Genomic DNA, 17586 nt, shown 5'->3' with positions numbered 1-17586 from the left:
GTCTTTAATACCAAAGTTTCTTGGGAAAAAAAACAGGAGAGACAGAAGTTTGTTACCTGGTCCCAATTTGGAAACAGCACAGAGTAAATCATAATTTATAACAGGCATCGCGTCTTCCCCCTGCTTCCACCCCACTGGAGGCGACGCAGGAGGGGAGATGAGGAACTGTTTGACCGGCTGGGGGGGCAGTAAATACGATTTGTCCTGTGTTTCGCTGGACATCTGTACCTGCAGGGAGGAAGATGTTCAAAATTTGACTGGACTATTTTGTTCAGTTTCATCTTTACATTAACTGTAACATCTCTTGGGAGAAAATTTTTAAAAATTAAAAATTTCTCTTTAACAGTACATCTCCCAGTGGCTGGGTCAGGGTCTGTGCCTGTCTGGTTCACCACTGAACACTCAGTGCACAGCACAGAGCATTATGTGCTCAATAAAGATTAGTTGAATAGAAAAATAAATTGGTGGAGAGATGAATGAACAATGAATGGTACTAAGCACTGAATCCCAGTTTTAGAAGAGATTAGGTTATACCATCTCCATCAATTCCACCAAGAGAAGTCCAAACATGGGTTTCATTTGGAGTATGAGATGACAAACCCCTTAATTTTTTTTTTTTATTTTGAAAGCTAAGACCAAGGGAAAAAATTCTGTGTTGAAAATAAAACAGTGCCCTTAACACATCATCTAATGCCTTTATTTCACTAACTCTTCCGAGAAGAAATTGGCTTCTCAGAGTCCTATCAATGTAGGATTAGAATAATAAGCATAGCCAATTCTTGGCAACCCACAGGATCCTTTTCAATTCCAAAGTCTAAAACAGTCTTTCTGTATGTGCCGTGCCTCCTCCCTGCTCACCCCTTGGGCTGGGAGCCATTTTCAAAGGGGTGCCTCATCTGAATCACAGCACACGGAAATGATTCCAGAGACTTCTTTCTCACTTCTTCCAAGGATGTCCCAGCATGAGTGCCATTCTAGATGCACAGGAGAAAAGTTAATTCACTGGCCTTAAGGTGTTAGGGCTTAACCTTCTCAACCCCAGTTGAGAAAAGCTGCCAGAAAAATGAATTCCTTAAACTGAATAAAAAAGAGGTTGAAACTCTTTTCATGTTTAAGCAAAACAAAGTTAGGGCGGCAAATATGCTTAATAAATAAATGTATATATCTGTAAAATAAAGGAAAACATATTTTTCTCCTTGGCGATTGTTCATATCAAAGACCTCTGGCATAATAATAGAGAAAGTGGAGAACTGACAGTATTTCTGGATGGAGGAAAACAAGTTTAGAGAACACTGCCCTCTGCACCATGAAGTACCTGTGCGAAATACAGCTTCAGCTTCTTCCCATTGAAGTCTGTCTCGTGGAGTTCTATTCGAGCCCGCGCTGCTGCTTCAGGTTTGCTGAAATTTATTCGGACTCTTCTAAAGCTTTTAAACAGCTGAAACGTAACTTGGTCATCATAGATGGTGAAAAGCGCTTCAAATCTCTCCTACAAATTGAGGGGCAGCCAGGCAGAGAGAATGGGGGCAGGGGGAGAAACGACAAACCTTTACCAAGAGGAAATTTAAGTCATTAAACATAATTAATGGGATAGAACTCATTATAATTTGCCTTTTTCCCCAAAAAAGCATTTTTTTCTTGTAGGTATACAAGAACAGGTATCCTGTTAGTCATATGCTAAATTCTGCAGTTTGCACTTATTCTAAAAATAACCTTATTAAATATAGTGTAGATTCATATTATAAAATCATATGTAAAGTATTATAAAATAAACGTAAGGTATAAAAATCAAAAAAACATTCCCAATTATAGAACAAAAACATTACTATCATTTTGAAGTCCACAGTGTGTCAGAGTTTCTACCCCCATCCTATTCCTTTCCTGCTTCAAAGTAACCATTTTCTGGAATTTTGTGCTTATCTTTCCCTTGCTTTTCTTTATAGTTTTACAACATTTATATGGATCCCTAAATATTGCATCATTTTGCACATATTCCTCTGTAACTTGCTTTTTTTTTTTTTTTTTTTTTTTCCGGTATGTGGGCCTCTCACTGTTGTGGCCTCTCCCGTTGTGGAGCACAGGCTCCGGACGCGCAGGCTCAGCAGTGATGGCTCACGGGCCCAGCCGCTCCACGGCATGTGGGATCTTCCCGGACCGGGGCACAAACCCGTGTCCTCTGCATCGGCAGGCAGACTTTCAACCACTGTGTCACCAGGGAAGCCCTGTAACTTGCTTTTTGTTCCTAAGATTCTTCCTTGTTGCTGCGTGTAACTGTGAGCTATCCTTTTCATGACTGTATAGTATTCCATTGTAGAGCCATACCACAATTCCTCTAGTGCTGCTGGAATCTGGACTGCCTCCAGATTTTGCTACTACAGTGCTGCTATGAACATTCTTGGTACCATATGCATGAGTTTCTCTGAAGTGCAATCCCTGGGCCTTAGCACTGGCACATCTTTAACTTTAGTAGATGTTGCCAAATAGTTTTCCAAAGAGCTTATATCAGTTTACTCTCTAAGAGTGAATGTGTGTTCTGGTTGCATCATATCTATGCCAACATTTTATAAAGACCTTTAAATTTTTATCAATGTGAAGTAGGGAATATGAAATGGGCTCTAATTTTGGTTATAATTCACGTTTCTCTGAATAATAAAGAGGTTGAACCTCGTTTCATGTTTATTGGCCATTTGGGGCTCCTCTTACTGTGAGGTATCTGTTCATATCTTTTGTCCATTTTTCTATTGGGTTGTCTTTTTTTATTGAGTCATGGGAGTTCTATAGAGATACTAATTCTTTGTCAATTATAGGTACCATAAATATTAAAATTTGAACATAACTAAATGTATCCACTTTTTCCTTTTGTGTTGTGTCTTGAGAAATCCTTCTGCACTCTGAGATCACAATGATGTTCTCCCCGATCGTCTTCTCTAAGTTTTATGGTTTTACCTTTCATGTTTAAGTCCTTACTTAAAATAAAACAGATGTGTATGAGGTGCCCCCCCTCACCCCAGTAACCACCATCTCTTTTTCTATCACTCTAGATTAGATTGTATTTTTTAGCATTTTGTATAAATGTACTTTTGGTCTGTGTGTGGGGAGGTCCAGGTTTCTTCCCTGAGCATAATCATTTTGAGATTCATATTACTGGGTTCTCTTTTGTGGTCCTTCTTATTGTCAAGTAGAATTCCACTGTAAGGATGTTTACCCATGTACCCGCTGATGGACATTTGGGCTGTTTCTAGTTTTGAACTATTAGGTATTAGGCTGCTATGAACATTCATGTACACATTTTGGGTCGATACATGATTTTATTTCTTTTGGGTAAATACCTAAGAGTAGAATGGCTGAATTGTATGACAAGTATATGATCAACTTTTCAGAAACTGATTTTCAAAGTGATTGTACCATTTTACATTTACACCAACAGTGTATAAGAGTTCTAGCTGCTCCACATTCTCACTGTTTGGTATGGTCAGTCTTCTTAACTTCAGCCATTGTACTGGGATACAGTATTATCTCACTGTAGTTTTAATTCACACTTCCCTAATGACTACTGATACTGAGTATCTTTTCCTAAGTTTATTTGCCATCTCTATAATTTCTTGGGTCAAGTGTCTATTCAAATCTTTTCCCACTTTTAACTTGGGCTATCCTTCTTATTAAGTTGTAAGAGTTCTTTTATGTATTCTATATAGAAGCCCTTTCAAATATTGTCCTTGCTTTCCTTTTTCATTTTGAAAGAGTATCTTTTGAAAAGCAAGTTTTTTTTTTGTTTTGTTTTTGGATGAAGTGTTGACTCCGTGTGTTGACTTAAAAAAAACCTTTGTGCTTTTTCAGGGAGATCAGCTCGGTGCTTTGTGACCAACTAGAGGGATGGGATAGGGAGGATGGGAGGGAGGGAGACGCTAGAGGGAAGAGATATGGGGATATATGTATATGTATAGCTGATTCACTTTGTTATGAAGCAGAAACTAACACACGATGGTAAAGCAATTATACTCCAATAAAGATGTTAAAAAAAAAGAACTGTATCAAGTATAAACGCACGTAAGTATAAAAAATAAAGACAATAAATAACTTAAAAAACCCCACAAAAAACCTTTGTGCTTTTTGTGTCATATTTAGGAAATCTCAGCCGTACCCAAGGTCACTAGGATTTTTTCCTATGCTTTCTTGTAGACGTTTTATAGCTTAGTTCTTACGTTTAGGTCTATGATCCACCTCAAGTTAATTTTTGTATGTGAGACAAGGGTCAAAGTTCATTTTTTATCCCATACGGCTATCCCTTTGTTCCAGCACCCATTGTTGAAATGATTATCCTTTCCCCTGTGCACTGAAAACTATAAGACATAGTTGAAAGAAATTAAAGACCCATATAAGTGGAGAGAGAGAATTCTTTCTCCTTGGGGAATCACCTTTCTGACACTGTTGGCTCTCTCCATGTATGTTTATTCACTTTTCATTAATTCCTGCTCTTTATTCTTTTCTTTGAGTTTTTTTCCTATCACCTTAAGATGGATGCTTACTCCATTAGTTTTTCAACTTTTCTCATTTTTAATATAAGCATTTTAAAAATATACATTTCTAAGTATTCTTTTAGCTGTCCCCACAAGTTTTAATATATATTATTTTCACTATCATTTGATTCTAAATACTTCAGTCTAATTTCCATTATGATTCTTCCTTGTCTCATGAATTGTTTAGATGTTTCTTAAATTTCAAATAAGTTTCAGGGAAGTTCAGGTTCAGCTTGAACTTCACATCCAGCCCCAGGCTTCTATTGGAGTAGAGAGAACTGCCTGTAGATGGTCCGATGGCCCCCAGTCAGGGACAATGTCGTCCACATGGTGGTATCTTTCCTGTGACTTCAGTGACCGAGCACTGGCTTTGATGAACAAGTACAAAACCCACCTCTGCATTTGCAAGGGGGACATGAGTACACACCATCCATTCCTGAGGCTCTCTGCTCACTGGCCTTTAGCATGGGTAAAACACTCCTTTTTGCATCCAGTAACAGAGACTCTTCACTTCTTCAAACATGAGACCACAAAAGGAAGACCTAAGGAGGAATTCACAGCCTGGACAGATCACTTCAGCAAGGTCTTATGGCTTCTACCAGCCACTTATCTTCTGAGCACAGAACTCTGGAGCTTGGCTGTCTGTGTTTAACTCCTGGCTCCATTACACATCTGTGTGACCTTGGGCGAGTTACTCACTTTTGCTGTGCCTACAGTTTCCTTATCCATTAACTGAGGATAGTAAAAGTACTCACTTCATTGGGTTATTGGTGATAGAAAGAGAGACCATTTAAAGGTCTTAGAACAATACATAGGGAGTATTATCACTATTATTAACAGAAATAGGTAGAGCTGTGGCAATAATCCATTTGCCATTCTGTGGTCACATAAATAGCTGTTCTACTGTGTGATGTGGATTCCCCAGGAAGGAGGTAAATACACAGCGATGACAGGGTGAACTAGATAGCAGGTACCACAGAGGTCGCCAGTGGAAAATTAAAACCTGCCCTTCCTGACAGTCCTTTAGTGTAATTCAGATGCATCGAGCTGATGGAGCAGTCACCTAGGAGACATGCCCTCCCAGGAGTCTCGGTTGCAGTGGGTGATACAGTGAACCACTAATTAACAGAATCAGTGTCCATCTTCCCAGGATTCTTCTGAACTTGACCTATGACCCTGACCCCTTGAAGCAGAGGACACTGCTTCTCTGTTATGACACTGAGGACTCTGCATTACTCTGCTATGAACTTTGACTTGAACTGAGGGAGAGGATAGCAGGGTTTTTTTGTTTTTTATTGTAGCGATAAATTGAATTGTACATACAGAAAAAATACACTATTTCCATGCCAGTGGCTTTTAATCTTCCTTATTAATTTTGTCTTTTTGTTTTGTTTTCTATTTCATAAAGTCAACTGTTTGGTGATGGCCTTGGAGGTGCTTACTATGTATGTATTCACGGCGCCAAGCTTGCACAGAATGAAAAGCCACTTAAAACAAATGGAAACGGCTGACATGAAGCTATCACAGTATGCATGAAAATGTGGAGGAGCAAGACACGATTCCTCTTCGTCAAGGTCAGTTACGTACAAAGACCAAGAAACATTTCATTCTCGGGCTTGTCCGTGTGCTTAAGGATTGGCAGTAACTTGAGCTCTGTTCCAGTTCTTTGGTCTCCATCTAGATCTTTGTGTGTACATGTCTTGATAAATTCTTTCTCACTGTTCATCCACTCACTCATTCAATAAGGCCAGGTACTATCTTAGATATTGAGGCTAAAACAAGGAACAATATTGATTGTGTGATTTATTCCAGGGTAGACGTTCATTTCCTTTCCGGTGGTGTTTTCTTCATGGACATTAGAGAATGAAGGTGATTTTTCAAGTTAGGGACCCATCTTTCCAAAGACATGTAAACTTGAAAGAATGTCAGAAACAAGTCTGAGAAGGAAGTGTATTATTTGTTCCTTTAAAAAGAATAAGGCATCCTTCCTCTTCCTGAACATTCGGTTCAGAAGCCTTCAGGTGTAGCCAAGTAAGGTTGGGGTGCCCATGCTGATGGGGAGCCTGGAGCAGGGTGTCAGATACAGGTGGGTTAAGGGGGGCAGACACCAGGGAGGGAGGCAGGCCCAGCATGGGGTGCGGGAGCCCAACAAGGATGAGGACAGTGTGCCCACATAGGGGTAGCCCAACACAGGGTGCTGAAGCTCAGTGGGGTGAGGTGGATGTCCATGCAGGAAGACTGCCCAGAGCAGGGCAAGAGGGAAGGTATCCAGCAAAGGGGCAGGCTGATGGCGCGAGAAGGCCGAGGAGGGGACCTGCTCAGGAAGGCAATCCAGCCTGGAGCTCGGAGCCCAAGTGGGTAGGGATATGTCTGTAGGAGGCCAGCACAGGACACGGGATCCTGAGCAGGGTAAGGAGGGCACCCACGGGAGTATCAGAGCCCAGGTGGGGTGAAGGGGACTTTCCTGTGGTGGGTCTGGGTGCAGGGTGGGACCTGACACGGGGTGTTGGAACACAGGTGGGTGTCCACATGGGAAAGGGGTTGGGTGGTGATTTAATTTAAGGTGATACAGAAGAAGTGATTGAATAAGTAACTATAATAAGATAATGGAAGCTAGTTATCTCTCTGTCAGAGAAAGGAGTTACAGATTTGAAAAGGAAGAAAACTAGAAACAACTCTTTAGTGTTGGACTGGAGCTGGAAGTATACGTGTAAACACAGGTATGTATGCAAATATGTTCATTTGCACATAGTTCCCATCTCTGTGCCAGAGGCCTAGGAACAGTGAGACTCCAAGAGCACCCGGCACACAGCTAACTCCTATCTCGGTTCCTAAATATGACTGTTCTCCATTGAAAGGAATCAGGGCTCCTCAGAGGAATGGCTGATTCCAGCGCTGGGGCAGGGAGAGTACAAGATATTTCTGGAATAGTTTGTTATGTTAGAAAGTTTAAAGAGGTACCCAAAGAGTGATGGGCACATGTCAAAAAGACACAGAGACCACCTGGAAGGGGCAAGTGCTGGCCAAACCTGGGACGAAAGTGAGCATAAAATCGTGACAGTAACAGGTTATAACCAATGAATGAAATAGGAAATCACGAATCTTGCTGATATGAGTAAATATGTTTAAAACTTGACGGGGATACAGGATATTTACTTTCATAGTAACTCCCACAAAGTACTTATTAATTACAAGGAAAAAAAGAATAACTCGACAGTGCAGAAACCTGGGAGACACTGTCTTAATCAACGGCTCAAAGTGAATTTCATCGGTAACAGGACAAATTAAAGATGGATGTGAGAAGAGGACAGCATCGCTTCTGGGATGGTCCTGCCAAAGGTGCACAACCTGACTGACCCTGAAGAAACAGTTTTCAGCCAAACCCAAACTGAGAGACGGGCTACAAAACGACCAGCCTGCAGTCTCCTAGAGGGTGAGCATCCTGAAAGGCAGGGAGGACTAGGAATTGTCTCAGACTGAAAGAGACTAAAGAGACCTGACAACTGAATGCACTGCGTGATAAGGGACTGGATTTTTGATGTTGTTGTTGTTATAAAGGACATTACTGGAACCACCGCAAATTTGAGTAGGGTCGGAGAATTAGAACAATGTAATGTATCAGTGTTGATTTCCTGAATTTTGTTTTTTCTCTTAGAATGCCCTTGTTTGTAGCAAATACAAATTAAAAAATTGTGGGTGATGGCCACCATTGCTGGCAACTTACTCTTAAAATGGTTTGGGGAAAAAAGTCCTTTGTACACCCAAACCAGTAAAAGTATTTCAATACGCACTGCCAATATACTTTATTTATTTATCTACTTTTAAATTTATATACATACACACATACCCATATACACACATATTATGGACATGTTGTGCTATTCCAATATAATATGCCCTATAAAACTTATAAAAATAGAAATGTAAATCAGATAAGAAAATAAAACAAACAGAAAAGACATGGTTACTGAAATTAATTTAGGAGGGCTCAACATAAACGCTGGCGAGTGCTGGTACCCTGACCTTGTAGATAATCTTCCCAGTTTTTTATTCATCACATATTTAATGCACAGCAAGGCTCAAAAGCTGGGCTCTGTGACAGGCAGTATAGAGGTGACACACGTGCCTATTCCGAGCTCGCTCACTCCTGAATTATCCCACCCTCCCCCATGGGAGCACCCTGCTTTGGAGAGATTAGGAACACATACACATGGGTAATCTAGATGTTTCTTAGAACCCAAGGACCTTAAATCCTACCTTGATTTGGGGACCGGCAGATCTTTTCCAACTGAAATTGAGATTACTGGGGAAAAAAAGCTTCAATGCAGTATTTGTTTTGAGAAAGATAAAAAAAAAATTATAAGGCATTTCAACTATATAGACACATGAGAGAAAAGTTATTTAAATTATGTTAGGGGACTTCCCTGGTGGTCCAGTGGGTAAAACTCTGTACTGCTAATGCAGGGGTCCCAGGTTTGATCCCTGGTTGGGGAACTAGATCCCTCATGCCGCAACTAAGAAGTCCACATGCCGCAACTAAGAAGCCCGCATGCTGCAACAAAGATCCCGTGTGCTGCAACTAAGACCCAGAGCAGCCTAAATATATAAATATTCAAAAAATTATGTTAGGATATATCTCAATTAAATTATAGGAAGTATTAAATATTATACTGGTTCTTTCTCATTATTCGGTGACTTCAAACGTCACTTCTTCAGACAGGCCTTCCCCAACCACTCTAGTTAAAAACTGTCACCCAGGGCTTCCCTGGTGGCGCAGTGGTTGAGAATCTGCCTGCCAATGCGGGGGACACGGGTTCGAGCCCTGATCTGGGAAGATCCCACATGCCGCGGAGCAACTAGGCCCGTGAGCCACAACTACTGAGCCTGCGCGTCTGGAGCTTGTGCTCTGCAACGAGAGGCCGCGACAGTGAGAGGCCCGCGCACCGCGATGAAGAGTGGCCCCCGCTCGCCGCAACTAGAGAAAGCCCACGCACAGAAACGATGACCCAACACAGCCATAAATAAATAAGTAAATAAATAAATAAATAAAATTTAAAAAAAAAAACAAAAAAAACTGTCACCCATCAAGTCACTCTCTACCCCTCCACTATTTTATTTTCTTCACAGCAATACTTGTTATTATCTGAACTTCTGATTCACTTGTTTGCACTGTAAATATATTTATCTCCTTAATGTTCCATCAGGGCTGGAGAGTCACTGTGTTCACCACTGTCTCCCCAGAACTTTAACTGTGGCTGGCACAATGCTCAATAAACACTTACTGAATACACAAACCAAGATCGAATGTGGAATCTGTAAACCAATTGTCTCTAAGAACATGACAGCTAACCTGACTATTCAGTGATCTCTTAATATGGCCGATAATTAGGATACCTAACTAAATGATCTAAGACCCTTTTTAACTCTTGTTTTTGAGACAAAGTATTTACAATGGAAGCTACAAATATAATTGAAGATAACTGAAGATAGCTTCTTCATTTCAAAATCTTATATTTGTAATTTCCTAAATGTTATATATACGATGCGGTGGTCTGAGGACCGAGCACTAGTCCATGAACTTCGCTACTGGTCCACAACAAGGTTTGGTATAGAAATTGAGAGAAAGGGTCTAGGAACATTTTAGCAAGTTTACACTGCTGTGACATTCTTATTGCATTTTACAAATCTGTGACAGTTTGGAGGAAAAACCTGGTCCTTCACTAAGCGATAAATTTGAGAAGCATTCATCTACAGTTTATGCAAAAGTGTGTTAAAAAGGAATAAAAATGTTAACTACCAGACTGGCAAAAACTTTCAATTCTGAAAATATAAAGTATTGGTGATGCTATGGAACAATGGGAACTCTTCTACACGGCTGGTAGGAATGCAAACCGGTACAACTTTAGAGACTATCTGACAGTTTCCACTAAGATGGTGAAAATACGCAACCTGACAAGCCAGCAACATCATTCCTGCTTATATACCCCGAGGAGACCCCCCACCCTCACCCTCACATATACAGGACACACACAGAACATTTACAACATCACTGTTGCAATAACAACATCTCAAAAATAACCTAAAGGTCCAACATTAGAATGGGTAAATAAAGAATGGCATATTGGTAAAACAGGACAGTATACAGCAAGCGACACTGAACACATATCTCAACATGGATTAATCTTACAAATATAAGGGACTTCTCTGGTGGCGCAGTGGTTAAGAATCCTCCTGCCAATGCAGGGGACATGGTTTGATCCCTGGTCTGGGAAGATCCTACATGCCGTGGAGCAACTAAGCCCGTGCGCCACAACTACTGAGCCTGCGCTCTAGAGCTCGCGAGCCACAACTACTGAAGCCCGCGCGCCTAGAGCCCGTGCTCCGCAACAAGAGAAGCCACCGCATTGAGAAGCCCGTGTACTGCAACGAAGAGTAGCCCCTGCTCACCACAGCTAGAGACAGCCCGTGCGTGGCAACGAAGACCCAATACAGCCAAAAATTAATTAATTAATTAATTTAAAAAACCACAAAACTTTGCAGGTCAAAAGAGAGAGGCATGGTATTTAAAAAAAAATCTTACAAATATAACATGGAGAAAAAACATATAATTATGCCATTTATAGAAAATTTTAAATTATGTAAAATTCTATGTATTCCATTAGTGTTATAGTTTTCAGCATACAGATCCTACACATATTTTGTTGGATTTATCTTTAAGTATTTCATGGTGCTACTGCAGTGTTTTTTAAGTTTCAATTTCCAAATGTTTACTGCTAGTATAGAGACATGTAGTTGATACTGTATATTGACCCTGTATCCTACAACCTTCTTAAACTCACTTATTAGTTCTAAGAGTTTTTATGTAGATTCCTTTCTAAATAGACAATCTTGTCAACTGAAAATAGAGCAAAATTTAAAAATAGTATACATACATACACACAGTATTAGGCTGAACCAGAAGAAACGCCAATACAGGTATCCACCACTTTTTGAAAGTTTGCTTTATGCTGCTTTGCTTTTACAAAAGACCTACATTAGTACCTGTTTTCACTAACTGAAAGAAATCCAAAGAGGATGTTTCCCTTTTACAAAAAAAAGGCGAAAATCGCACTCAGCATCTGTTTTGCAGCAGCTGTTATAGAGGCAGTGCACACCACAAGCGGTGAGAGTGGCACCACCAAGCTCCGTCCCGGGGAACTATCCTTAGCATCTCAGCATCTCAAGCCACCTTAGCTTTGAACTGTGTCTGTGAGCATCTGTGCTCTACCTTGATTTATTCTGTGCATCCTTTGGTAAGATGTGTCCTAAGGAATTGCTTCTTCATTTTATACCGTTTCAGCTTACAAAAGGTTTTGTAGAAACACTCTACTTTTGGAGAAAGGGGGAAACCTGTATTTGACCATTTTGGCCTACAGATAACACCAATTTCATACGGTTAAACTTAATAAAAAGTTAAAATTGCATGGGAAATGATAAACATGGAGTTCAGGACAACGCTTATCTCTGGGAGAAGACAAAAGGAGTTCAATTTATTAGTAAAATTTTATTTGCTAAATTGGGTGGGCACGTGGTTTTTCTTTATATTAGTCTTTATCCTTTCTGCACAAGCTAAAAATTGCCCCTTTTTTGAGAGCCTGAGACAGTGCCTTTACACAGGAGGAATAACCAAACTTGTAAGTTATTCACCTGTGTCTTGCCTGGGCTCCTTGTGAAAGCAGAGGCCGAGGCAAGGGCACACACAAGGAGCTTGTTTTGGGAAGTGACCTCATGTGACAAGGTGGGAACAGGGAAGAAGGGAAAGCCCGTCCTCCTTCTGTCCAGGTTGTGTTACCAAGCTGGTCACCTCTGTGAGCAACTGGGGCTTGATCCTGCTAGGAGCACTCTGAGGAACCAGAATCCAAGGAACTGGTGGCTGGAGAGTAGAGGAGAAGGGACGTATTCACTGGCTTCAGCCCCCCACTGGTCTAGGATTGCCCTGTGAGATGTTAATTAACTCCCTCACACTGCTACGTCTGCACCTGCATCAATACGGACGAGCATCTGTGCACAGTCAGCAGAGAAACACTGGGACAAAGAGTAAGATATCCACAGTGCCACGGAGGCCAGCTGCTGTGGGGTTACACCTGCACATTACACCTGCACACAGGTGAGTACGCTCACAACAGCTGGAGTGAAAACGTGGGCCGAAAGCATGCAAAAGAGGTGCCCATACATATATACGTATGTAGTACACACACATATGTACATATTATATATATATTATATATGTATAAAAGCACATTACAAAGAATGATAAAGTCAAGAAAAAGGGGAGGTTGCATTTTTTTTGTGGTAAAATATACAAAACGCAAAATTTACCATTTTAACCATTTTTAAGTGTACAATTCAATGGCATTAAGTATATTCACACTGCTGTACATAACCACTATCCATCTCCCGAACTTCTCATCATCCCAAATTGAAACTCTGTAGCCATTAAGCTGTAACTCCCAATTCCCCACTTCTCACAGCCCATGGCAACCACCATTCTACATTCTGTCTCATATAAGTAGAATCATACGATATTTATCCTCTTGTGTCTGTCTGGCTTATTTCACTTAGCATAATGTCTTTCAAGGTTCATCCACAGCATCAGAATTTCATTCGTTTTTAAGTCTGGATAATAGTCCATTGTATGTATACACTGCATTTTGTTTATTAACTTATCCGTTGATAGACATTTGAGTTGTTTCCACTTTTTGCCTATTGTGAATAATACTGCTGTGAACATTGGTGTACAAATATCTGTTGGAGTCCCTGCTTTCTTTTGTGTATATACCCAGAAGCAAAATCATTGGATCATATGGTAATTCTATGTTTAATTCTTTGAAGAGCTGCCATACCATTTTCCACAGCAGTCACACCATTTTATGTTCCCGCCAGCAATGCACAAAAGGTTCCAATTTCTCCATATCCTTGTCAATAATGGGTGTGTAGTATCTCATTGTGAATTTGATTTGTATTTCCCTAATTATTCATGATGTTGAGCATCTTTTCATGTACTTATTGGCCATTTATACACCTTTGGAGAAATGTCTATTCAAATCTTCTGCCCATTTTTCAATTAGTTGTATATACCCCATTTGGTTTTTGTTGTTGAATTTTAGGAGTTCTTTATATATTCTGGGGATTAATCCCTTATCAGATATACGATTTGAAAATATTCTCTGCACACGTTTTAAATTCTGATAAAGTCCAATTTATCTACTTTTTCTATTGTTGTCTGTGCTTTTGGTGTCCTATCTGAGAAATTAATGCCAAATCCAATGTCAAGAAGCTTTCCCTCTATGTTTCCTTCTAAGAGTTTACAGTTTTAGCTCTTACATTTAGGTCTTTGATCTATTTGGAATTAATTTTTGTATATGGTATAAGGTAAGGGTCCAACCTCATTCTTTTGCATGTGGATATCCAGTTTTCCCAGCATTATTTGTTGAAAAGACTGTCCTTTCCCCGTTGAATGGTCTTGGTATCCTTGCTGAAAATCATTTGACCATATATGCAAGGATTCATTTCTGGACTCTCTGTTCTATTCAATTGGTTAATATGTCTATCTTTATACTAGTACCATACTGTTTTTTTTAAATTGAGATATAATTGACAAGTAAGCACCACACTGCTCTGATTACTACAGCTTTGTATTAAGTTTTAAAATCAGCAAGTGTGAGTCCTCCAACGTTGTTCTTTTTCAAAATTGTTTTGGTTATTTGGGGGTCTCTTGAGAGTCTATGAATTTTAGGATGAGTTTTTCCATTTCTGCAGGAAACATCTTAGGGATTTTGATAGGGATTGCACCAAATCCATAGACTGTTTTAGGCAGTACTGACATCTTAACAATATTACGTATTCCAGTCCACGGATATGAATATCTTTCCATTTATTTGTGTTGTCTTTAATTTCCTTCAGCAATGTTTTGTAGTTTTCAGTGTACAACTGAAAAATGGGTTCTAAAGCAAGCTCAATTACTCTGTTACTCTGAAACTACTGTATGAGACTTGGCTAGGATTTCTTCCAGCTCTAAACTTCTATGATTCTCTAGTGTTTAATCTAGCCTTGAAGTTAATTAAATTTTTACTAATTCTTGGCCAGAATGGCACTACAGATTCAATTGAACAAATATTTACTGAAACCATATTATGTTCCAGGCACTGTTAAAAATACAGTTCACTTTAACATTCTTCCTTTGAATCCCCTTTTTCAATTCTCAAGTTTAAAACACATCACTTTCCTCAAAAGATTCATTTCTCCTGGATTGAAGGTTGTATTAGAACACTCAACAATTGATTAGGTCTAAAAACCAGAGACTCAGGGTATTTCAGTTAACTTCCAGATATCATTTATTTTTCTTAAGTAATATTTTCTATTCTTTAAATGGAGGGTATAGAAACCAAATGCTCGACAGAAAGATTATATTATGAATATGATTATACAGACCACAGAAGAATTTGCGCCAGTGTATCTGAAATCACAATTTCAGATTAAATCTTCTACATACTACTTAACCTCACTCAGCTTATAAGTCTGTTTCTCTACCACAGCTCTGTATCACTAATCCTCCACAAATATCTTACATAATCCATTCATTCAACAAACATTTAACAGGTGTTGCCCCGTACTGGGAACTGTATTAGATGCTAAGTGTCACTGATCAAAAAGCAGGACCAGGAGAGCAAGTAGAGATGTCTTAATATACCCCAACCATCGTCATTAGAAAAATAAATCAAATGTCGTATGGTGAGTAGGTCAGTGGAAACAGTTTCATGAGCAAAGGGTAGTGCTTTGCGAAGAGACTAATCCAATAGCCACATGCATTTCTTTATAAAGTCAGTCCTATCGGAACGCTGCTTCGCATCAACATTTACTGAGTCCCCTCAGATACTCAGACCTAAATCAGAAAGGAGAATCACTCCAGTTTCTCCCATCATAAAAATCTAAATTGCATTTTGAAGACCTCTCATGTTCAAACCAGAAGGCTGCTCAATTTTTCCTTATTTTAAGAAAGGGAAAATTGGGGTTAAAAATGTCAAGTTAATAAAATCACACGGAACAAATTCCAATCTGTTACAGAAAAATTAGGTACTAAACCTGCAGTGCTCCAGATGGAGCCGCTGATTAGCTGAGCACATGTATAAAAACTAGCAACCGTGCTGCTGCAGAAACAGAAATGACGAGATAAGCCTTTTCCTCGGTTTATTTTTCTTACAGTTTCCTATATTCTTTACTTTTCCTCCCCCACCTCATGCAATTTTCAAGAAAAACTGATGAAAATGTAGAGCCCAAATCCAGCGATCTAAAATGAAGATTCCCCTTCACATGACAATGGCCCCTGTGTTACTCAGTCCACCATTCAGAAGAGGGTAGAAGCGCATTCCAACAATTATAAAATTATCAAGACAAACGCCTTTTCAAACCTGGAGAAAAAACTAAAATTCTTTTGAAAATAAAACATTTAATTGCAATCAGAATGATTTTGTCCATAATCCATCAGAAGTGGTTTTTGTTTTGCTTTGTTTTTTGCACGTATGTGGATGACCTGCACAGACAGGTTATTCCAGAAGAAACTAAAGCAAAATAAGACACTGATAGTGAGAAGCAAACTATAAAGAAAACATTTGATTCTCCTTACACTTTATATCCAATTAATGATCCATATATAATTTTATTATATAAACATTTTATATTCTGCAGCTTCAGATATTATCATGAAGGTTTTTATATAAAATTTACTATGAGTTGTAATGTGAACTGTATGTAATGTGAAGTCCACTGAACTGCTGCTAGAATTTCTGGTGATATGATTTCCAATATAAATTTAGGTTAGATACAACGTCAAATGGTTTTAAAATTGAAAACCAACCAGAATTCATCACTTCGGCAAGTTAAACAAACCCCTAGGCTATAGTAAAAAATGAAAAACTTGGGACAGATAAGATTGTGAGGTTTCTTGAAAAATTCTTACGAATTTTAAGATAAACTAGTAATACATGTGGTTTCTCACAACAGCAAACAACAAAGTCAATGTAATTATTTATTACATGAAAATTTAGAGCTCTTAAAACGTATGAGAAAACTAGGAAGAATGATTTCAAAATGTCTACACTGTGACTGAACTTGGGAAAGAAAATAGCATTTGTAAATGTGAACAAACCCAAACGGTAAAAACCTGGTGGCTGCCACCCTCTCCCTCTCCCCTTCCAGGTCTCCTGTACCTCTAGGCTGGTTTCCACAAGCGCACCCCAACGGGCCCTGCTTTTGGCTCTCCTGCCACTGCTCTGCCCTTTACAGGTTGTGGCTGACCTTCCCAATGTGTAATTCTGACTGCCACTCCTTTGCTCAGAGGCTACTGACCACAGAAGGGCAAGCTCCTTGAGTCTGCAGGATGCCTCACACTCACCTTTCCAGCCCAACTGCTCTTGACGTTGGCTACATCTCACCTCAGCGCCAGCCACACAGAACTGCTCACTACTCCCTGCCGTAAGCGGTCCACCCTCTCCTGATTCAGCTCTTTTGCTCATTCTGTTCCCTCTGGCTGGAACTGCCTTTCCCTTCCCTGCTAAACTCCTACCCAACTCACACAGCTCCTCTGCAATGCGTCTCCCCGTAAGCTCTTTTATTCCAGCTTGCTGTGATCCTACTCCTCTGTTACCTCAGTACTTTCAAGTGTCTCTAAAGGCACGAGTATTCTATCTTACATCAAATTACTGATCATCTCCACTGCAGGACTGTAAACTCTCTGTGGCAGAAGCTGTTTAAATTCCCTGAAGCAACTGGTACAGCGCCTTACACACTGGAGAACTCAAGTATGTACTGAGTCAAACTGTATCAAGTTCTGCTCCATGAGAGTCACTGGAAGGAAAATACTTAGAGGGCATAGATAGCAAATTAAAAGGATCGTGATAGGATTTTTAAACGAAGTCTTAGAACATGCAAAATTCATACCAGTGGCAGAAATATTTTACTTTTGTATGACTAAGACCCACAAGCTTTTGTGAGGTCACGACGGAACCAAAAGCGCACATACAATCTCTTTTTC

At 39.7% G+C, this 17586-nt stretch overlaps 1 protein-coding gene across 1 annotated transcript in view; it reads right to left on the bottom strand.

Moving 5' to 3' along the window:
• The window catches only part of RCAN3 (RCAN family member 3), a 32615-nt gene that overhangs the window by 6667 nt on the left and 8362 nt on the right, over positions 1-17586 (bottom strand). The window contains exons 3-4 of the mRNA XM_079901223.1: positions 1316-1489; positions 57-228 (exon numbers count right to left, since the gene is read on the bottom strand). Of these exons, the coding sequence (XP_079757349.1) occupies positions 57-228; positions 1316-1489 (346 nt within the window). The remainder of the gene's footprint in view (positions 1-56; positions 229-1315; positions 1490-17586) is intronic.

The sequence above is a fragment of the Stenella coeruleoalba genome (genome assembly GCF_951394435.1).
Source record: "Stenella coeruleoalba genome assembly, chromosome: 1".
NCBI lineage: Eukaryota > Metazoa > Chordata > Mammalia > Artiodactyla > Delphinidae > Stenella > Stenella coeruleoalba.
This window is presented reverse-complemented; position numbering and strand designations above follow the sequence as displayed.